The sequence below is a fragment of the Sinohyriopsis cumingii genome, chromosome 16, assembly GCF_028554795.1.
Source record: "Sinohyriopsis cumingii isolate HCF-2022 chromosome 16, ASM2855479v2, whole genome shotgun sequence".
NCBI classification, from domain to species: domain Eukaryota; kingdom Metazoa; phylum Mollusca; class Bivalvia; order Unionida; family Unionidae; genus Sinohyriopsis; species Sinohyriopsis cumingii.
In genome coordinates this window covers 78,231,299-78,256,710 of record NC_142976.1, presented here as the reverse complement: position 1 = coordinate 78,256,710, position 25,412 = coordinate 78,231,299, and the positions used below count along the sequence as shown (strand labels likewise).

Sequence of the window (25,412 nt, the reverse complement as noted above, 5' to 3'; positions counted from 1 at the left end):
ATTAGATTAATACGGCTTATAAATATAAATATAATTAACTGTATTTACATACAAATTTTATATATATATATATATATATATATATATATATATATATATATATATATATATATATATATATATATATATATATATATATATATATATATAATGTGTGTGTGTGTGCAGAATGCTAACGAAGCAAGCTTCAAATGACTTTTAATAAAGTACAGATTCTTCTATGAAAACGGCTACACCAACGGTTTATCTGGAAATTGCGACCTTCTCTATTCATTTAGTATGGCTTGCTAAAGCTACTAAAACATCAGTTCCAATTAATCACCAATCTATCTGATTTTGTCAGCATCCATAGCAACTTTTTGTCGGTGGATGTCTTTCATGTATTACTATACAAATAGAAACATGAAACTGCTTTTGTTCCAACTTCCTCGTTCTAATAACACTCTAGATTCTAAACCTCTCCAAAGTGACTAAACATACTTTGTACACTTTCAAGTGATTCAACTCTCAACTTCCGGCCTAACCATTGCGGTCTCTGCTTTCGCGAGATAAGTCTTTGTTTCCGGAAACAGTCTTTACTGCGACCCGGAGTTTGGCCAGAGTTTTAGACCCCTACTTACTGAGGGCAAACGAGTCCTTATCATCACAATAGCACACACACATATATATAGATATACACATATATAATTCTTACACATAAAAACATTGTCAACAGCACTCAAGGGATGCTGAACTCACGACAGTGATATTTACAAAGGATACTTGGAATTTGTCTTCTCGAAAATTATGGTATGTAAAATATAAAATCGTATTTAGCATGTTTTACCACGTAAACTAAGTTCTGAAGACATAAACAGGCTATATATATATTTATTGTGGATAGGCGCCAAACTATTGTATTTTCCTGCCCTTTGTTAAGCATACACTTCCCGAACGGGAAAGAGTTCTACCGGAGCCAAAGTTATGAGCGGGTCATAGGAAATCATAGATTGAGTGAGCGACAAAAGTCGCCAAACTGAAGAACAAAGGATTTCCTAATTTCCTTGGTATTCCGGTGTAACTATAATATGAACGTATAATCAGAAAAATGCCTCAATTGTCAAGAAGTAAAGGCGGTAGGCCAGATGACAGTGTGTAGATTGTTTTGATACATCTTTTGCTTGGATTTGTAGAATAATGGTGTCTAAGTTCCATGATTATTTGCGGTAAATATAGAGCAATTATTCTGTGTTCCTGTAATTCCATAACCTGGAAAAATGTTATTATTATTTTCATTATACCTCATTCTGATTTGCTACAATTTTCTGTACAACGTATGAACTGTTGAATGTATTGTCGAAAACGTTTCTTCTTTTGATGGATTAGCTTAAATACATTTGCATTACTATCAAAGAATATAACTGGAATATGTTAAAAGTTTTCACTTATTAGATTTACATATAGCGCATATAAAATAACATAAATGCAACACATGCAAACATATAAACATGCATGCATCCAGATACACACGCGCGCGCACACACACACACACACACACACACACACCCCTACTATTGATATTTTAATAATTACAACTAGTCTCCTGTTGGTCGAATGGTCTAAGGCGTACGCCTTTACAGATCATCAGCATTCCACCTTTGTCCGCGTGGGTTAGAATCTAGTATCTGGCTAGGCCAGCATGGGTATGTGTGAAAACTTGCCAGTAGATTTCCGTGGGTCTTTGGTTTTTCCGATTTGATCTTTTAACTATTACACCCGACTATTGATCTTTTAACTATTACACCCGACTATTCATGTTCTAAGTATTACACCCGACTTTTGATCTTTCAACTATTACACCCGAATTTTGATCTTTTAACTATTACACCCGACTTTTGATCTTTTAACTATTACACCCGACAATCGATGTTTTAACTATCACACACGACTATTCATGTTCTAAGTATTACACCCGACAATCGATCTTTTAACTATTACATCCGACTTTTGATCTTTTAACTATTACACCCGACAATCGATATTTTAACTATTACACACGACTATTCATGTTTTAAATATTACACCCGACTATTGATGTTTAAACTATCACATCCTGCTATTAATGTGTCAACTATTACACTTTACTATTGATGTTTTTAACTATTTGACACTGTTATTGATATTTTAAATAATACACCTTACTATTGATATTTGAACTATTAAACCATACTACTGATGTTTAAACTATTACAGCCTGCTATTAATGTGTCAACTATTAAACCATACTACTGATGTTTAAACTATTACAGCCTGCTATTAATGTGTCGACTATTAAGCCATACTACTGATGTTTAAACTATTACAGCCTGCTATTAATGTGTCAACTATTACACTTTACTATTGATGTTTAAACTATTACAGCCTGCTATTAATGTGTCAACTATTACACTTTACTATTGATGTTTAAACTATTACAGCCTGCTATTAATGTGTTAGCCCTTACACCTCAATACAAAAATGATATTTCATTTCTGATGAAAGCAATTAAATGCACTCGGAACGCAATGAAGTGTGGGAAATGGACTAACAAAAAACTTTGTTTTATACACCGGAGGCTTCTAGTTATCGATTATATATACTGTAGACGCACGAACTACAATTTTAAGGTGCGAAATGTTTCAATCGTTAAATATGAATGCTTTTATATATTTTTTGTTTTCGTTTAATTTATCTTGATTGGTTTCGTGTCATTTTATGCAAAAGCAAACACTTTTCGGGATCTAATTTATTTCTGAGACTATTTGCTGAATTTAGGCAAAACTCTAATCGCTTGTCATTTCACATGTAACAACATAATATCTTAATACGGTTGGTAGATCTAAGTGTAATAACAATGTTTTACAATTTTCATAACACACCGACAAACATTTTTCCTCATTGGAAATGCGACATAATAAATGTTAAAAAGATCAAATGTTCCAAAGTTTTCTTTCCAATATTGACTATGAAATTAACGAGTATAAAAAACTGTTTCTGAATTTTAAAAAAATATTTTCAAATAGCAGCACATATTTTCAAGTTCCGCTTACCAGACACTACTGGCGTATACAAAAACTTTAAATGTTCTATTTATTTCAATGTAAAAAAGTTATTAATCTATAAGTATGTAATGCAGATATTTCAAAATACAGAGGATTGCTGGCATAATTTTGCACATTCGAGACAGGGAAAAAGAATTTAAAAACATCTGATTGACCTATATTTGAATAAGGAAAAAAATTCAAGAGGACAATTGAATTGTCAAGTGCTTGCTATGAGTTCCAACAAAACCAACAGTTTTCAATGCAATCAGCGAAATATTTTATGGTTGACTGCTTAATTTCTGTGATAGGAAGGGGCGGAAGAGCTTTTTATCACCTTTAAGATTCATATTAAAAGAAGAACATAAAGTCATTAGACTGTTCCTTAACATGATCTGAACCCCCCCCCCACCCCCCACCCCCCGCCCCGAATGGTCGAAAGCACTCACCGTTACATATCATTCACATCTCACCTCTGTTCCGCCTGGGTTTGAGCCTCGGCACGGCCAACGTGGGTATGTGAGAAAGCTTGCCAGTAGTCTCCCGCGGATCTGTGCATTTTGTCTGGCTCTTCTTAGGTTCTTCTTCCACTAAATATACTGGTCACCATGTATAGTCAATGAAATGCTGAAACAGGGCAATGAATACCACAAACGTAACAACATTGCTTTGATTTAATGGTGTACGTGTTGCTTGTTGTATTATCCCTGCACACACACACACACGCGGAACAACAAGGATTTTTGTTATATTGATATTGAGATATCTAGTGCCCTTTGTAAAATGAGTTCATGACAAAATACTTTCTCTTAAATTTACGGATTTATAGTAAGCGCTGTTAAAATAGCCATCTGAGTTTTTCTAGTATAATTTCGCATAAAAGTCTTACATTTTTCTAGTATAATTTCGTATAAAAGTCTTACATTTTTCTAGTATAATTTCGTATAAAAGTCTTACATTTTTCTAGTATAATTTCGTATAAAAGTCTTACATTTTTGTAGTATAGGTTCGTATACAAGTCTTACATTTTCTAGTATAGTTTCGTATAAAAGTCTTACATTTTTCTAACTTGAATTAATGTATCAGAAGGAAGTTAAATATTTTCATCGTGATTCTCCATATTACGGACAAGCGGCACTATAATTAAATTAATTTTCGATATTAAAATCATACATTTGACAGAATTTTTCTTCATAATAAATATTTTCATATTCATATCTTCATGCATTAGCTTTGATTTGCAAAATATCCGCATATTAATGTTGTGAGAAAAGTATCAGGCCCAATCAATTCTGTATCTTTTTGACAATTCTGGTCTATTCGTAATGTCAAGTAGAAATGCCGTCTTTTTTATTTATCATGAGAGTGTTGCCTAAATATATATTTACATCTGTGACTAAACATTTTAAGAAATCTATTTTCATCACTTACCTCTGACTGCACCAAACATTGCCAATCAATACATAAATAGAAGCTTTATAACATTATTAGCCAAGCAATCACACTTCCACCCAATTTAGTTTTAAATTCGTTTAGGAAACCTGTTTTCTGTCATTTTATTAAATTCTACGTCAACATTTCAAAATGTGTTCGTATCTTATATTTTGCATGCTAATTCTTCCTCATTTTATATATGCAAATAATTTTTAGTAGACCTGGATATCCAACGAAAATATTTACAAATGGCTTTGTTATATATCGTTGACATTATATAAATCCCAAACATCAGACCCATACATAAGAATAAGCGCAATATTTGAGTCGAACAGATGAATGATATAAATTATTATTATTATTATTATTATTATTATTATTATTATTATTATTAATAGTAGTTGTAGTCGTAGTCGTTGTTGCTGTATTATTATTATTATTATTATTATTATTATTATTGTAGTAGTAGTAGTAGTAGTAGTATAAAACCTCTCTATAAGCCACCTGTAGGAAATGCAAATTGAGAAATAAATGCTTAAAACAGAGGATATCTTGAAAGAGTATACCTAAAGATAAATTTGTCTGTTGTAATAGTAGTAATAGTAATAGTAGTAGTAAGTAGTAGTAATAGCAGTAGTAACGGCAGCATCAATGATAATAATAATAATAATAACGAAGACTATGATCCATAAAACATCTGTTAAGAAGAGCTCTCTCGCCGATGTAAGCATCGAATTTCCCCATTTGGATATTTTCTTTTGTCTAAACCATGCAAGTTTATTGTAAAGAAAACAATAGACTATTGATACAATAGAGAGAAAGGAAAATAAATAATGGTGCTTTTACATATGTGTTTCAGTTTCTGAATTAACATTTCCTGTTTGAGAATCTTTAAAACCTTTTTGTTTCTAGGACACGCCCATTTCACTTTCCGAAAACTTCATGTATTTGCATGACATCAAAGCGAATCATAATTGCCTACAGACAAGACAAGACTTTATTACACTCAGGTTGTAAGGTTACAACATATGAGGCATATAAGAAATAGAACACGACTATATAGCGTGTGATGATATTACTTGATACTTAACAGCGTGTACAATATTTAGAAAATAATCTAAGAACCTGCAAATATTTTTTAAGTATTCATTAATTGCTTATATTTATAAACATTATTCCTGGAATTGTAAAAAATAAGGTATAAAATTTTGACTTTCGTCGTGAAAATAAGAATGTGACAGAAGATAACAATATTCATCCCCTATTTCTTCACACTGATAAAGTGTGTAATATCTTTCGTTATAGAAAACACCGGTCCATCTATCAGTACCACCGGAAATCTATGATTTGCAGTTCTAAACTTAATTATATATTTAGATATATTTTTGTAATAAGAAATACATCTTTTCTAAATCTAAACTAGTTTTAAATAACGTTATAATTTAGACCTTTAGATGACGTATTGATGTCAGCTTCCAAAGCTTGTATGTATTGATCTTTTAGTCATTGTTCTACTGAGTTTGTTCAACATTTAACTAATACAAATGTTTGATTGCTCGTATAGAGAACATAACCCAACATCATCTAATATAGATTTGACTTCAAGCAAACATTTATTGTCATGGGAATTATCAACAGTGTACGAGAGAATACATACGATAATTTTTGTGTTTTTTTTGCGCTAACCAATTTAACCCAGTAGTTTATCATGCCACTTTTAGTGTTGATAATTAAGGGGAAACGACCAAGTTCGCCGTATACCATATAAAGAGGGGTGGAGTTTTAACATCGAATATAATTCTAAGGAAAGAAAGATGGGCTTTTTCGACTTTATTAGATTTCACAGATCCCCAAATTTAAAAAAAAAAAAATGTTAAAATTGGTACAATGGTTTGATCGAACTGTTTCAGTTGAAAATCATTAGGCAAATCTAAATTGTGTATACGCTTTTTGAATAAATGTATACTTTTATTATCTATGGATACTAGATTATTCAGGCCGTTGTATAGCTTTCCATTCTTGTGACATACAAGATCTAAATACTTATATTCATCAACAACACCAATGTCGGAATTGTTTGTCTTAATTTGATATGTATGCTTCTTTTTTACACAAATACCATAAAAAAATTTATATGTGTTTATTGTAAACTTCAGCTGTGGCAATATCTACCAAACATATCAAGAATATATATCTATAAATAATACATAGTCACCGCACAGTAGCATCGTCAGCTGCCATATTGTTCACATAATGTATGCCTAATTACTAACTTCAAATATATACTTGATCTGTCTGATAGCTGATTATGTTGCTAATAGCCTTGCATTCTGTTGTAAAAAGATAATAGCAAAGTTATCGTGTTTTAATGGCTGATCCTGTATCAAAGATTTGTAGGTCATAAATGTTGACAACAAAACATTATACTTTGTAAATATGAATTCAAATTATTTCAAAAAAAACTACAGTCACCTTTGAATCGACATTAATCAGTGCTGCAATCAACGCATCCGCTCTTGCGAAATAATTACTGCTGGTATGCTAGCAAAATACAAAGAACAATTCCATTCAATTTTTGTCGTTGCTATAACAGTCGTAAAAAATAATTGGGACAGGTGCTCTAAAGAAAACAAAACGTGACAATGATTGCTTTGAATTACAAAATGTAATATATTAACCTTGATGAGGAAAAGGTTTACAAAAAGAAAATTACGAGAAGAAAAAAGCTGACAAATAATTGTTAAATAAAACAGTTGTCGGTGTACAGAGGATTTGATATAATGAAGTATACATAACTGTACGAACAATTCTTTAATCATAAACATCTCTAAGCGAGCCACTAAACTATTTTACACAAAGGCTCGAACTACATTAGTGTCTAGAACTGTTCCTACCACTTTAGAAGACAACATACTTGATGAACACTTTGAAGCGTCTGTAATATTTCTTAATGTACTTAGCTCTTGACTGTTGCATAACTGGCATTCGAAAACGAAATTATATTGTGTCTTTCTACTTGAATATAGCATCCCAGTGTCAACTAAGACAACACGAGGAAGTGAAAGATTTACACAAAAAATTCTTTAAATCATCTGACAAAGTTTACACATATACTATTGTATGACGAAGCCATCATTAAGACTATGTATAGAAGATGCGTGCAATTTTCACTAAATTTGCGAATTAAAGTTCTGTATAAAATGATTTCTTACTCGATGTTTAACAAGATATACTTTTTATATTAAGTACCAACTGTGAAGTCAAAACCTTTTATTATCTAACAATAAGTACAATGCACGAACTAAAAGTCAAATTTAAGCAAAGTGCAATTTAGTCGCATAAAGCAACAACAAAAATTAACCTAGACACGGAATCGTTAATCAGAAAACAGTTAAAAAGAACCTTATAGAGGTTACATAATGTAAGTCCAATGTAGTAAAAATCTGATTTCCATGCTACTACGTGACCTTTCGGACTCCCATTCTGCTTTTCTTAGCAGACTATCAAACAAAATATTGCATTTCGTGTTAGGGATGAGTTATCGCCAGCGGCCTATCAGATAGAATATAGCATTTCATGTTAGGGATGAGTTATCGTCAGTAACGGCATATTCATAATTTGAAGCTGTGATTTGACTGATGAACCATAAGTTCAAAAGAACGTGGCCTCTTATCGGTGTCTATCAGATCTCTACCAAGGACTGGAGAGAGATCTGATTTTAATCCGATTCAAATAGAAATCAAACATAAAGTAATTCTTACGTAGTTAACCAGTTCAGCAAATAAGAGACGATATAACTGTGCATCCATCATCAGTGCAAACCCCAAACATTTTAAGCACACTGATTATGAATTGATATCGTTCCCATAGAATGAGACGTGTCCTGTAAGCGATTTAGTTGCTAAATATTCTCAAGTACCACATAAACGTATATCTCACTCAGAAACAACCAGGATATTATGGCGATTATATATTCATCGGGAAGTCATGGCAGCCTAACCTTTTTTGCATATCATTCTTCCATCCCATATGATAAAAGAAGATACATGACTGCACTCACTTACATAAAAAAGGTCTTTTCGAGTTTAACAAAATAAATGACACCCTGCTATTGGAAAAATATGAAAGAAAGAAATACTGTGAAATGAACCGTTTGTATCTTCTTGGTTAGATGACACTTGTACGTCATCAGTGCCTGATTAAGGCCTTCAAGACCCCTAGGCACTGAAAATATTATGGTCCCCTATCCCATCCTACAAAATGTGACACTCAAAACATAAACAATATTAAAAGCTAAAAAGGTGGGAAAATGCCAGCGTTGGATTATTGCAAATCAACATACTCGTACATGCAGATCGAAATGGTCATATATAATTCACTCAATTTATCATCAACAATTAATTTGATTTTTTGGGGGGCGGGGGAGGCCTATTGGGCTGGTGCCCTAAGCACGTGCTTAGTGTACTTAATGAGTAATCCGGCAGTGTGTGTCATATATACATATATACATGTACTCCTCCGGAACAAGAACATGCCGAGGCATTAATATCCAGCAACAACTATTTTGCCGCATATAATAATGTAATATGTGAAGACTGATAAAGATCTAAGATGATCAGTCGAAATCCATAGCAGAAGCAATAGCACAGACCCTGGTCTGTCGGTAGAAGGAATAGCACAGACCCTGGTCTGACGGTAGAAGGAATAGCACAGACCCTGGTCTGTCGGTAGAAGGAATAGCAGCACAGTCCCTGATCTGTCGGTAGAAGGAATAGCACAGACCATGTTCTGTCGGTAAAAGGAATAACACAGACCCTGGTCTGTCGGTAGAAGGAATAGCACAGACCCTGGTCTGTCGGTAGAAGGAATAGCACAGACCCTTGTCGGTCAGTAGAAGGAATAGCACAGACCCTGGTCTGTCGGTAGAAGGAATAGCACAGACCCTGGTCTGTCGGTAGAAGGAATAGCACAGACCCTGGTCTGTCGGTAGAAGGAATAGCAGCACAGTCCTTGATCTGTCGGTAGAAGGAATAGCACAGACCATGTTCTGTCGGTAAAAGGAATAACACAGACCCTGGTCTGTCGGTAGAAGGAATAGCAGCACAGTCCCTGGTCTGTCGGTAGAAGGAATAGCACAAACCCTGGTCTGTCGGTTAAAGGAATAGCTCAGACCTTGGTCTGTCGACAAAAGGAATAGCACAGACCCTGATCTGTCGGTTCCTTATAGCTGTGTCGATAATGCTTATTGTTAGCCACACATTTGACGTGAACAAATATAGTGGACTCGTTTAGAGCCGCAGAACATCAAAAGCAAGAAGAAAAATAATTAATATGGAATTAGAAAGCAACATATTCAAAGTTCAGATTATAATAAATACTTTCGACAGACAAACAGATGAGGGCGTGGGATGAAAGGTGATGAAAGTGATCGTCGTTAGAATTGTTATATTGCAAATGGCCGACTGTCATGTGCATTAGTTTATGTTTGTTAGAGGCACTTATCACAGTTTCAAATGATATCAGTTGTTGAACTGTCGTGGCTTTTACTGCAACACATGCTCAAATTGACAGATAAAATCAACGCGTGTGAAAGTACTGACCAAAATGAGGTCCCCTGACAATTATAAAAATGTGAACAAGAGCTGGGTACCACGACAAATTTCATATAGCGCTATTTGGGACGTCGCGCGATACTTACCATTATATACCGCAATTATATTAAGGACCAACAATTCAGTTTTCTGGGGCGGAGTCTTGCACATTTTGTTTAAATTCATTCTGTAAATAGCTGGTAAAATAATATATTGCTCTGACTGATAACAAAATAGCATCATATTATATCCATGATATTATTTGAACAACACAACTTTATTATCTTGAGATAAAAGAAAAGAAAATATTTTAGCTCAAAATTAAAAACTCAGTACATTAAAGCTGGTGAATTTTCTATGTATAAGTTAATTGTTGTATAAGTTGTAATCTAAAGGATGTAACTGAAGCAGCTGATACTGTGAAAGGCATCGTTCTGACATTAGAGAGATTATTGGTAAATTAGGAAGTTTTGATTCTGTTGTAATAAGCAGAGAAACTTAGAGTGATGTGCCAACACCTAGGCAAGATATTTTTTTAGAAAAGCTAGTAAGCATAAAACACTTCTTCGACAAATGAGAAAATATTTAATGGGCTTGAGCAATTACGCAAAGTTTAGACAGAAAACAAGTGCGCTTTTGAAATTCGTAGGATTATTCGCAATATTACAAAGTAATACATATACTTAGCAAATACGCATGCGCTAGTAAAAAACTAAAGCATGACATGTTTTTAATCAGAAATTTTCGGAAAGTTGGATCCTGCTCGAATATATATTACAAAATAAAAGCAACAGCAACAAAAATGCCGCGATAAACTGGTATATCAATAATACCGCGTAGCTCTAATATAAATGATTTCGAACATTGGTTAAATAAACTGACTGAGCGAAGAAAGTTTAAATTGTCGTTATCCTTCAAAACATAATGGACGTTTATGAACATTTCGGAAATATTGCTCTGTTTCAGTTCTCAAAAATACTGAATTTTTACAGCCGTTTATTTTAAACTTGTATAGCCTATTCGATATAAGAAAACAAAATTTTAACTATTCTTACCTGATATAGCAAAGTGTTTCATAAATGCGCGCCTGACCTATTTTAATAACTGTAGATGACATAAGGACAGTAAATAATTTTTATGCTAGTCAAATATGATGTCACAAGATGTCAGAATGCGGACTGCATGTGCATGACTTCAGACAATGTAAGACAGTCGGACACTGTAAGCCTTATATCTGTTATTGTTTTTCTGTATATTCAATGAGTCCGGCATTTCTATGGAACTTCATCTGATATTTGTAAACGAGACAGTATATATATATATATATATATATATATATATATATATATATATATATATATATATATATATATATATATATATATATATATATATATATATATATATATTCCGAACTTTTCACTCAACTTTTGTTGCAGTTTTCTTTTTTATGAGTATAGGGTTATATGCTGAGCTTTATAGCCAACTAAATAAAAATACTTCGTTACCAAATGACCATTAGTTCATCATCATACAAAAATAATGTTTTGTTCGAGAAAAAAATCAGCAACATACGTTGTATTCCCCATGACTACAACTACACCAAACATGTGAGACCCGTGCGCCATTTAAAAACCCTTTTGCTCATACCACCAGAATCGAGTAAACACATTCTATTTTGACGCATTGTCATAAACTCCCAGCTCTCGAGAGAACGCATTTCTCAATGACATTACAACCACAATATTTGTTACATTGATCAATATCGAGTCATGCAGATAGAAAAAAGTTGTTGAAAATCCTATCATTATAAATTGCAAAATGAAACAAAAATAATATCATGAAAAAATCTATTCTATTATTTCTCTTTTTCCAATCAGTAAGTCCTCACAAAAGTCCCTACTAACTATTCTGACGAGGCAAGTCAACTTCCCGCAATAATAAGCATCCAGTCTGCTACTTAAAAATGTGTTAATCACAGATAATAACTGCATCAGTAACACTGTTTTTCAGAATTATATATACGGTATTTTAAGGTTCCATGTGGATCTGTCCTTAATGAGTTATAATCTTGTTGCATTTTATTTGGTTTAAATTATTTATTCAACTTATTTATTCGCTGGAAATACAAAGTGTTATTAAATACTATTATTGGACGGAGACATTAAATGGGAATTATTGTGAATTCAGACAAGGACATCGTGGGTTATAATATTGTGACTGATCAAAAGACTGTTGTGACATCACCACGTCAAATCCACAACAGCGATAATCAACACCCTCAGCACTGGATCTTATTTCGAAAACCACTGGAATTTAATTGAAAATTTATTTATTCATTAGGGCTGGTGATATAACTTTTTGGACTATTTTTTAATTTATTTCGCATTACATGAAGTTCTTTTTAAATTTTCATGTTGTATTCTATGGAAATAAATTATGTTAAATTTTACCCCAAAAAATACTTGTTGATTTTCGTTTTTTTTCTTTCTATTACCTTATTTAATGAGATGAAGCCCAACCATCAACGTATGGTCTTAAGGAGGGGGTCGCGCTAGCTCACTGGCTAGCGTGCCGGACTCACGAACAACTGGATCCTGGTTCGAATCCTGCTGCGCCGTTCAGTATCAATCGATGAATAAATCAATCAATCGATCGATCGATCAATCAATCAATCAATCAATCACGCAATCGTGCTTCGCGACCATCTTGAAAATGAATCGCCAATGACAAGTTTTTAAAATGAATCAATGTTATCTACATGACATTTCGAGATGTCGATTTTAAGACAGAGTCATAACCTATCGAATTCAACGACATTACTGTAATACTTATAGACATTACCGATACATTTACTCGAGCACAATGTTCACCCAACTGAAGACCAAGGCCTACCGATATCTAAGTGACCGGTCATTCATTTTCCTTCTTTTTCTTCTTCTTGATAGTAGGTAGGTGGGATGCAGCTAAGATTTTTAGGGAGAAACAAAAAATCCGGATTTGAACGAAAATGACAACCCCCAAACCGGAAAATTAAATATCAGTTCCTAATAAGCATCGTGCTGAATTTTTCGGCACAACAAATGAGGAAAGACAACAAAGAAGAAAACTCGGTGCATCGTGTGTTACTGTTCCTTGCAACAGATTTGCTACGTTTCATTGCTAATACTAATCAATTACACAGAATATAATGTTATATTTAAAATATGTTGAAGCTTTGCATGAAGTGCATGAGATAAAATAGATAGGATACAAGATCGTGTCAATGATAGAATCACACTGTTCTTCAAGTTTATTCACGACTCAGAATTACATTAACGTGTCAATGTATATAGCAAGGCACATCTTCGTGACCTAAGTTTCCATCCATATATATCGGACATATTATACAATGCGGTCAAACGTATGTTGCGTTTTTTTTTTTTTTAGTGGACACGCCTCTACAGCTAAGCCTCTAAACTCTCAGATGTATATACGATGGTACTTCTGGTCTAATCGGTGACTGATTTGAGAATGATCTTCCGGACGCATACAAATATAAAATCAGTAATTTTAATAAAATTATTGTAATTTTACTCTAAGATCACGCATTTTGTTTTAAAATTATTGCTTGCAAGGTTTGGTAGATCACCCCCACTCCATCGATTACGCATACGGAGAGGTGAGAAGACGCAATTATTAGCTTACTTGGAAAGCTTGCCCTCTCGCAAGCCACTGGAGACAACCCGCTTCGCTGTACACGTTAAAATAGCTTGATAGATTATCGCATATGATTTGCGGCACCGGCTGTCATTTGGCTGAATGATTTGGGCATCTGGTCGAAACTTAATGGTGTAGAGGGTAAGAAATGTGATGTTATTTAGGATTATTTTTTTTCTTATAGATATACTTTAGTAAGTTTGTCAAGATGGCATCATTAGTAATATGACATTGGTTTAAATTTGTTTTAAAAACTTACATAGAGAATAATGACACAGTTCTTCAAGCAGGCATTTACAAAAAGTTAAAATAACATTTGAAGAATATTTAGAGCAACGTAAAAGGTATGAAGTGTAAAGTGCAAGAATGCAGGAGCAGACTAAGCGCATCACTGCATTACCATGACAATGAAGGTTCATACCAGTCTGATTCAAATCAGATCTCTACTGTCATATGCAAAAATCTGGCATCGACCGCTTAGGGGTCATATTTTGGTGATCTTTGAATTAGCCAATGAAAATGAAAGTTTCAGAAATCTGAAAGTGAATCAAATCGTTTGGCACACATTGAAGCTCTTCGCCCATAATGTTCGGTCTCCCAAACGCGAAGATATAAGACTTCGTCTGACTGGCTGATAAAAATTAGCGATTATGGTAACAACATAGGTCATTAGAACATGACCCCTAAGCGGTCGATTTCAGATCTTCATTTAGGACAGTGGTGATCTGATTTTAATTAGACTGGGGTCATACAGTATTGGTCTCGTTCATTAGGTTTCAAAACCTTTATATTTTTAATGTTACCAACCATGATAAGACTTTGCGTGCTTTCAAGGATAGATGAATTAATTGGTGGATATACCGAAGCATCCAGCTTTTGTAGCTGGTTGACAGTATATTTCTTTTTTTCAATTTATTATTTGTTAAGCATACTGAGGCATGGCTCAACAATTGTGTCAGAATGTTGATAAAAGCCACTGACATCACTTACTTACGCCATGGTAGATAATCCACCTTTATTTCAGAAGGAAACAGGCCAGAAGCAACGAGTTCTCTAAAGACCATTATAGAAGCAGTGTGGGGCAAATTGTCCTGTTTGCTAAATATCGTAAAATTACAGCTTCTGGGAGACTGCATATATGGTTATATATATATATATATATATATATATATATATATATATATATATATATATATATATATATATATATATATATATATATATATATATATATATATATATATATATATATATATATATATATATATATATATATATATATATATATACATATATATAAAGCCTTTTAGTATGTACAATGTTCTCTTTGCATTATGCTGGAAGCGTACAATAAACAAAGTTTTAGTCCACATTTTAGTCAATACTGATTATATAGACAGGCCAGTATTGTCGGAAACACTGTTTTTACTGCGTTCGTGTCGGGTACACTATTCTCTTATTACAGAGAACCTTTCTTGTTTGAAGCCGAGAAAGGCAGGACACTTTTCCTTTAAGAAATTAAAGCAACTCTTAAACTCCCGTATCTAATGGATCGGATCAAAGGAGACGCCTGATGAAGCTTGGGCAAAATAACATCTATTCTTGCCGAGTTTCCTTGGACTTTTGCCAGTCATAATCCGATAAATCGGACCCTAAACTGTTCCGATGCGGATGGAAGTTTGAGTCTGGTCTCACGTATTTATTAAATCGTTTAACTGTGCGGACAAGTTTTTCTGCAAAATATCAGTGTACATTTAAGACAATTACAGGTATTTCACGCAGCAAATGAGTTACGATCGGTTGAAAGATCTTTTCGGCAAAATGAACCAAATCCTGTCTTTGACAACGTGTGTACCCACATGGAATAACAAAATATCCCCCTGCCACAATTTCAAAATTCATGGCTACATCCGGCTGTTCTATCAGATCCAGAAAACAATCAGATGGGATGTTCGGTCTTTCGCTCATTTAAAAAAAAAATTGGTTGTTTTTCGTTGTCTCCGCCATCTTAAATATTCGAATTAAAAATCGACCACTTCTGTGTTGGCATTATAGGATTGAGAAATACATGCAAAATTCACTTACCTTCAAAATTAAAGAACTTTACATCTTACAAAGCAATACACCTCCGAAACTGAGGATCTGACGACGAAAGTGTTTCAATAAGCACGGACAATTGTATGCTTTGCAAAATCACGTGTTTTTTTTTTTACGAACAGTTGCACTTAATTAAAATTACAATCAAGAGATATGTTAGACTGACCTTAGCAAGTTATGAAAATAACGAATTAATGAGGCCACATGTTTGAAACTAATTTGTCGCTTTTAACATGCAGACATGACGCCATAGTTGGTCGGTGTAGGGATAATAATATCCAAAATTAGATAATCCCTCGCATGATAGCAAAGGCGTTTACTTAGCGGCGATGGTGTAGAGTGCATATTTGGGGATTATGATATATCAATAACGTGAATTTCCCAAAACAGACCGTCGATTTTGATATAAGACTGCAGTACTAGATACACTGCTGAAAATGTGAGTTTTGCGCCCTTCAGACTATTAAGACTATTATTCTAAGAAAAATTATTTATTAGTTTACACTTGGCTGTCAGCCGTAAACAGTATTGACACAGATCTACCGTCTACGATTCAACGTATTATGCACAACCATTTGGGTATTTGTTTGTCACAAGCAATACACCGAACTTGTCCTCACATGGTTTATTAATTATACCCTTAGTAGGCTTGGGGATGTCGAGAAGACCCTGTGCGCAGTCCTGTTATGTCGAAGTGGCCCCTAATGGTGGTAGAAATCAGGTTGATTCAGGGTTAGCGTGACAGACAAACAGTAGGTCCGCGTTTTCGAATCATACGATCTGATCAGAATAGGTTGGCTACCGTGATATGTCTGTGGGCAGGCTATTTTACTAAAATTTGCCTCTGTTAACGTTTCTTAACTTATCTAGGCTAATTAATATTTACGTCGAATATTGTTCTTTACAAGTCACAAATGCTTAAGAATCATAAAAAGTTTCCTTCACTGGTTTCGAGTTTGACAAGATGTCGTGAAGTTTAGCTTCTTATGTAATGTTGGCTGTACGATATGCATCTTCGTGTGTGAATGCGTCCGGTTGAGTATAATACCATAATGTCAAAAGTAGGTCCACTGTGGCCTACTTTTCGCAAATAAGTAACTTGTTTCAATCAAGAAACCAGAGAGCAAACTCTCATATCAGTGATTACCGCAAAATTATTGCATTTCATGTTGTTAACTTTATTTTAATTTGTTTAAGATTGGAATAAAGGCAGAATTTATATTGTTTACAGGATCCAGGCGAACATCAGGAAATTCACGCGGAATCGCCCCCATCACAGGGCAACAGTTCTGAAACAGTATCATCGTCAGAAGAGACATCACCATCGTACGATGAAGTCGAATCCTCTCGAGCACCTTTATGTGCCCCAACTATATGTACACCTGCTCATATCATCTCTGAGGAAGATCGCGAAAAATCAACCATTAAGACAGAGCCCATGGTCCAAAACCCTGGTCCAGGGGCGTGGGGTGTGTACACTACTTCTGGGTCTGGTCTGGAGAACGCAGACTATGCTCAAATGCAACACCCAATTCATTACGGTGGAGTATACAGCTCTACATCGGGAAATTTTGGCAGCATGGGCGTCAGCGTTGGAAATGTGGGGTTTCAACCGGAAAGACATGGATTTGGTGACCCGATGCTCCCCAGGGTGAGTGAAATCGAAGAGCTGTCTCCTTTCGACTCACCTGCATTTAACCCGGCTGCTTCAACAAATCCATACGGGACTGGAGTAAAAAATGAACATGAACCTTTTAATTTGACATGCCCAAGGCCTCCGGAGTCCCTGGATCCGCCTATAAAGAGCTTTCATGAAACGATGATGGAGTCTTCACAAAGCTTTCAGCAGGCAATTAATCAGAACAAGCGGAGAAAAGTGTATGTTCCTGAAGGTGAGTTTTATTTATTTGTTTGTTTTTATTTTACTGTTATTTATTTTATCCTTTTTTATTTGTATTTTTTTCTTCTAGTTTTCTTTCTTTTTTGTTGTTGCTGTTGTTCTTGCTGGGGGAAGGTAGGGAGGTTAGAATAGTCTTTTTAGGTTTCCATGATTTCATCCTTACAATATAAATTTCTTAAACATAAGTTATCACTAATTGTAACATAAATAGCATTGACTAGAGGAATACTGAAAACAGTTTATGATCAAATGGAAAGTTTCAGCTAACATCTAACCCGAAAACATCATGCGGTAGAGGAGTTTGTAATGCCTATTTCTTCATGAAAGCATTTGTATGTTTACAGAATAAGATTTGTTGTTTAGTGTATACTTTTTTTGAAATGCTGCTCAAATACAACGTATGTAGAAGGAGCAATTAATTCTAAATATTATACGACGTATACATTGTTACACTATTGATGACGTCAGGAGCAGGGGCGTAGCTACCATACAGCAAGAGTATGCTAAGCAGAGAGGTTCACGAATTATTTATTATACTATAGATTAGGCATGGACCCATCGGTAAGCTTTGCATAGTGGCCTGCATAGGTGCCCATTGGTAAGGTTTGCATAGTGGCCCGCATAAGTGTCGATCGGTAAGCTTGGCATAGTGGCCCGCATAAGGGTCAATCGGTAAGCTTTGCATAGTGGCCCGCATATGTGCCCACCGGTAAGCTTTCCATAGTGGCCCGCATAAGGGTCCATCAGTAAGTTTTGCATAGTGTCCCGCATACGGGTCAATCGGTAAGCTTTGCATAGTGGGCCTCATAGGTGGCCATCGGTAAGATTTGCATAGTGGCCCGCATAAGGGTCCATCGGTAAGCTTTGCATAGTGGCCCGCATAGGGGCCCAAATATCCTAGCTATTCTACTGGTCAAGAGGTTATTAATCATTCTCTTGTCATGTTTTATTCTGATCAAGGTACATATTTAGACATCAATGTCTCGTGTTTTTTGTTTTGTTACTAGAATGGTGCAAAGCAAGCGATAAGATTTACATTTGCAATTATTGTTATTACCGATATATTGTCGTACTTCACCCTTATTGGTGCATTGTAATTATAGTTTGAATAGCTGAACCATACTTAGGACTCAATATTTCATTACCTATTTTGTGGATATGTAAAAAGTAGTATTCTAGGTCAATTTATCCTGTTATGTTGAGTGCTTGGCAATGTTCCCCAGGCACTATTGGGTTAGTATTGTTAGCTTAATAAAAGAGAAAGTTGACTGTTAAATAATAATGGTACGTGACTAGTACGATTCAGTTGGAGAGGGAGGGGCTTAGATTTTCTTTCGAGCTGAGATATTTCTCTTTCACCTCAAAATATTTTTTCCACTAATATAATGAATAGAAACTGGTTGTCAGTCAGAGCAAGAATATTTTTGTGAATCCATTTTAGGTCCGGAATTTTGTTCCCCGAAAAATCTCAGGCCCTACCCTCAATCCCAAATCGAAAATTAAGTGGTTAGTCCCTTCGTGAAATGTTGAAGTTTCAAGACAAGTAATGGCATGTAACACAAGACATTGAAACTTTATCACCTTCACGATGCCTTAGAGTATCTATCTAGAATTGTACGAAAACAAGTGTACCATGGGCGATATTCTGCTGTATGTTCACGTTAAATGAATTTCTACTTATGTAAGCATTAAAAGTATGGTCAGAAATTTTAAAAGTCCACTTTATAAGCACTTTTGTAATGAAAATGTACTCCACTCTAGCTTTCTTAAAATAACCCTCACAGTCGATTATTTCCAATTTATTTTGTTCTACTCTGTATAAGCATTCATGAACTAGGTCTGACATTGACATTCCCAAATCATACGTGTACCGTAGGGCTTAAAATCCAATGGGAAGACTTTAGGGCCTTTCCACCGATAATCCGAATTTAATTTTATTTTAGGTAAAACATGATGTGTTCCGACTGGCTAGAAATTGTTTCATTCGGAATATCATTATCTCTTTCAGACGCGAATCGAATTACTATCAAACACATGGCTGGCGTATAATGTGCTTTTAACGATACTCGTGTTCCTTATTTCCAACAAAGTTGCAATGTGGCTGCATCTTAGAATGAACGCACTTTGTGCTCCAAGACTTGATTTGTCCATGAATATGAGAGTCACTAACTACGATCAAGTCCAGGTTAAGAAGTGATCTTCTATCATGCTAAAGGACAAATAAATCTTTTTTTAAATTTAACAAGAAGAACTTAATACAAATCTACTAGCTAAGCAGAGTTGTGTTCCTCAGGAAGTTCGGTTTATTATATTCTTATTTAGCCTATAAAAGGTAAAAGGTATTGGTATGTTTACGCTAATCGTACTTTGTCCGCCATAACAGATAACACGAGGTTTTCGCAGTAATTCGTTTTCCAAATAAGGCTTACTATAATATATCTGGATATTTTACGATACGTTGTTCCTTGTGGAGTGACATGGTTTGCGAGCAGCAAGCAGAAGAATTTTTCGTACGAGTTGTATAAAGAAAAAAAAAAAGGTACTGAAATTTCAAAACGTATTATAATTCAAAGCATGCCATATTAACGACGAGATGTTTACTTTTCCAAATAATAATGTAATGTTCTTATACGGTACACCATGAAAAAAATAGCCTGAAAACGAAAAGAGTATTGGATGAAAAATTCAGTTTACTCGAATTTTATCCTCGTTCTTTATGCTCATTAATTTTCCTTTATTAAACATGGTTTGCAAAAAAAGAAAATATAAAATACAATAACAAATATATTGGGGAAATAAATGTTTGATTGGGTCTCATTACACGAATGTCGCGCCCGCCCCCCCCCCCCCCCCGCACCATACAACAACAAAAACAGCGATGTGTAAGCATTGTACTAATCACTTAATAAGCCGATTCATACAGATATGAGCCAGATAAATCACTTTAAAAGGGAGATAATCTCGCCTTTTGATAGGTTTATCCCCGAGACGATGTAGCTAAAATGATGCATATTTCACTTAAGATTGTTTAAAATACTTTGTAAATAATTATCGAATGGCATCCAGTATCTTGGAGATATTGACATAAACACATCTGGGTTACAGTTTTAAAATTGAATTGAAATCCTGATCGTTTTATTAATATAATTATTTGAACAATGACCTTGTCTTATCTACTTAATTTCTCTTTTAGGTTATGTGTGTGATAGCAAACACCCACCGTTTTGGGACTAGTCTTGCGATAGCTTAAATAGCAAACACCCACAGTTTTGGGACTAGTCTTGCGATAGCTTAAAATATGTTTTTCTCCTATTTTGTATGTTTTCGTAATTTTGTTAATTTCTACTATAAAAAAAAATCAAACAGTATCTTTCTCTCCGCCTTCTTTTACACTCTTATGTGACAGCGCAGACTGCAGCTTCCCACCAACATCCACGACCTCCATTCAGTGCCTCGGTGCTTGACACCCACACGGCTCTTTCATATTTATATCGGACGAGTCTTAAAGAGTTTAAAGCACAAGATTGGTGGTTCCCGGAACAAATACTTGACTTTATGTATATTATTTCTACATGCATATAAATCAGACTTCGTGTCGTATCGTGTAATGGTAATTCAATATTTGATATTTGTTTATAATGTCAGACTGGTTTGTGTCAAAATTGTTCTTTTGTTTTTACTTATATTCTTTTATCTCGTTCTTCGTAGTAGTAGTGATAGTAGTAGTAGTAGTAGCAGTTCGATTTCAAAATTATCGTGACTCATCCAAAAGCAATAACTTTAGTATCAACTTTTAATCTCCGTTTTAAAAATGATGTGAAAAATATGCTGATATTGTGACACTTTGATATAGCGTTGAATTTCTTTCTCATATAGATTTTGTCTGGGTTTTTTAAATCGCTTCATATTTTTTTAGCTATTTATGTTTTTATAGTCGCTTTTTACTTTTTTAGAAATTTATTTTTTTTTAAAAAGTAGCTTTTTATTATTTTCCTGTTTATGTGCAAAGTTTTTACACATAATAGCAAATCATTAAAATATGATTTTAAAGACAGAGGAAAATTGTGCGTAAATAATTGTGATTTAAATTTTGCCCTCAACACTACACATTACTTTATTACATTGGAGTCAAAAAGCGTATGTAAAACACAGTTAGTTGCAGATGGAACTACATTTAGATATCGCAGAAGTCATTTGTTTTTGTAACTCCTCTCATATACAGATGTATATACCATTGTTTGTGTCACATCATCCTTGAGTACCGTTGAAGTCCCTAGCTTAGAACATAAATGATCGGTGTTACTGAGAATAGAAAAACCATTTGCTGATGAATAGGAGCAAGTATCTATTTCTCGCAAGAATCTGCAAAGTCAAATTCAAGGATCAAGTTTTGGAAACATAAAGACAGAGTATGGACTTCGTGAATTTTTATTCTTGTCCTTTCATTTAACCTTTAAAGTCACATGACCTTGTCATACAAAAATTGTTTGTTCACTTCAACATACAGATTTAAATGTACAAAATGTAAAAAATAAATAAATCTTCAGAATTAGGACCAAATAATGTGTACCACAGTATTTTTTCTTTCTATTATCACCTAAAGCATGCTTTTTGTGACAAAATTAATAAATTTACATAAAAAACAAACTCGCTATTTCAGCCATATGCCCAAAAAGAGCAATAAAAATTCAGCTTGTATGTTCTTTGTAAAATCAGCACTCGTAACCAGCCATTCTACTTGAGACACACATTCTTTGTAAAATCGGAATGCGTAATCAGTCAGTTTACTTAAGACAAATTCTTATCTCAAATCGGAACGCGTAACGAGTTTACTTAAAATACAAATTCTTTTTAAATATTCGGAACGCATAACCAGTCCGTCTACATAAGTCACAAATACGTTTCCTTCAAATATTTGTACTTTTAAAGTGTTAACAATTTTGCATAGAAAATGGTCATCATCCTGTATATTACAGCGACTTTATAGGTAATTAAATAATGTGTATTGAAAACTGGTCTAAACAAAGGATTTGGAAAATTATTTCAGACCATAATATTGAAATGTCCTTTGTATTTTTTTATACGCATTTATCGCTGTATTGTGCTGTTTTGCTGTTCGATTTGTGGGCATAATTAATTCTGTTAGAATTTTTTTGTAATAGGGATGTTTTCATTCCTGTTTGCATTCATTTCAACTTTTTGTTTCTCTATTTGCATTTTTAGACTGTTTTTGTTCCTCTGTTTGGATGTTTTAGATTGTTTATGCTCGTTTGTTAGCATTTTTAAAGTGTCTTGGTTCCTCATTTCGAATTGTAATAATACTTTTGTTCCTTTGTTCGCATTTTTAAAATGTTTTTGTTCCTCTGTCTGTATTTTTAGATTCTTTTTGTTCTTGTTTGCATTTTGACTGTTTTGTTCCGGTTTTGATTCACCTGTTTGCAAGTTTGAGACTTTTTATTCCTCTGTTTGAATTTAAGACTGTTCTTTTTCCCTCTGTTTGCTTTTTTTAAATCGATTTTTTTCATCCTCTGTATGCAGTTTTAAACTGTTTTTGCTCTATTTGCATTTTGTATAATATTAATTTTGTTTTTCTGTTTGCATTTTTAAACTGGTTTTATTTCTCTGCATCTTTTTAAGGCTATTTTTATATTTTGTTTGCGGTTGTTATAATGTTTTGTCAGAATAACAGTTATGTGCTGCTAATAGGACATTAAAAGACATCAACGTATTAATTTTATATTAATTATTTGAATCAAATCAGTTTATGATTGATTAGTTTAATTTATCATGTATGTTATTCACATTGCATACAGCTTTCCATGATATTTTAACGTGTTCAGTTTTACAATGAATAGGAAATTAATATGCGTTGAATAATGGAACGCTGTCTTGAGGTTTTCTATCTGTAGAGTCTACATATCAGTATATTCCCCTCTGATATATGCATTTTTGTATAAATGCTAAATAAATACATGCACACATTCATTACATACATACATACATACATACGCACGCACGCACGCACGCACACACACACACAATACATACATACATGCATACATACATACAAGCAAAGCTAATACAGTCTGTTTTGACATTATCCGAGCATATATGAATCATGTATGTTGGCAATATTTAGGTCTATTTTGATAATTTACTACTACTCTCTCTCTCTCTCTCTCTCTCTCTCTCGTGAAAGTAACGGAATTATATAGTAATAGTAGTGGTTGTAACAGTAGTATCAGAAGCAATTATTTTATGCCGATTTGCACAGTAAATTGTTAGAACTTATACGCCGTTATCCTCGTCGTTGTAGTGATAGTACATATGGTACTGTAGTAGTACAAGTTCTTGTTGTTTTTGTTGTACCAGAAGTAGCAGTATCTGTGAATGTCTTCACCCTTCTCAAATATGTGTATTCCTAGATCCTCTGAAATGGAAGAACATCCATGTACAGGCTTGGTTAGAGTGGGCCATTGATGAATACAACCTTCGTGACGTCATTGACGTAAGCAAGTTTCCATCACTGGACGGCAAGGAACTGTGCCGAATGAGCCGTGAGGATTTCGTCCGTTGTCTTGGCCCTTATGAGGCGGCCGATCGCTTGATGAGCCATCTGACCTACCTAAGAGAAAGTAAGTATCGTGCCATTTATTCTGTATAGTGTACGTGTGGATGAATGAACGAGGACAGGAAGTAACAAACGAATGGATGAACGGATGAATAAATAATTATGGCAGGACGAAAGGTAAGATGGATGAATGACTGGGCAAATAATTGTTTTCTCTTTTCATATATACTCTTTCTTCATATATTAACAACAAATTAATGAATTTGTGAATAGAAGGAGGGTAGTTAGTATTTACTGGCATATAATATTAAATGAGTATTTATTTATTTATTTATTTATTTGAATAAGCCATACACATTATCCCACTGCCTTCTATGTAATCTTCCTACTTCACACTTATCTATGAATATGAGTTGTTATGTTGGTACGGTAATGGCAAGGGGTACGAGTGAAAGTTTACTAACATATTTATGTAGCTTCTTCATTTGTCAACCATGTTATACACGAGAGAGAGAGAGAGAGAGAGAGAGAGAGAGAGAGAGAGAGAGAGAGAGAGGGTGGGGTGGTAGGGGAGGAGAATTTGTTCTCTCTCAGAAATTTACCTTATTGTCAACAAAACAATGTCTCCGATGAAAGCAAATTATTGACACTAATACCGGCAACTTCATTTACACCAGTTCTATTACGAGTAGTGTCCCTTGCATTATGTACGTAAAATATCACGAGCATAGATTTTGTTTTAGTACCAGATTTGCTGGTGATTCAATCAACACTCATAATTTATTTTTAGCAAACTTTAATAGATGTATTTATATATGTAAATGATTTTGGTAAAACTCTGTGAAAGTTAATAAAGTCTTAAAAGAATAAAAAAACACTTTTGGGGGCTGGCTAAATTGTATTTCAAGACCTATGAACATGAGTAGATGGCGTCCCACTGTAAAATATTAATGTGGATTATATCCGATAATACATTTTTTTATATATAAAAAGGTGACTTTTATTCTTTGTTTATTTATTGTCCGATATCTTGATTATAATAATAGTGAGTGGGGGAAGCT

At 34.1% G+C, this 25,412-nt stretch overlaps 1 protein-coding gene across 2 annotated transcripts in view; it reads left to right on the top strand.

The window, feature by feature from the left end:
• Positions 1-650: 650 nt before the first annotated feature.
• Positions 651-25,412, top strand: part of LOC149780856 (retroviral integration site protein Fli-1 homolog) — a 67,037-nt gene continuing 42,275 nt past the window's right edge. For both annotated transcript variants that reach the window (XM_089937943.1, XM_089937942.1), the window contains exons 1-3: positions 651-789; positions 17,112-17,772; positions 24,206-24,415. In XM_089937943.1, coding sequence (XP_089794069.1) covers positions 787-789; positions 17,112-17,772; positions 24,206-24,415 — 874 coding nt within the window. In that variant the 5' untranslated portion in view covers positions 651-786. The remainder of the gene's footprint in view (positions 790-17,111; positions 17,773-24,205; positions 24,416-25,412) is intronic.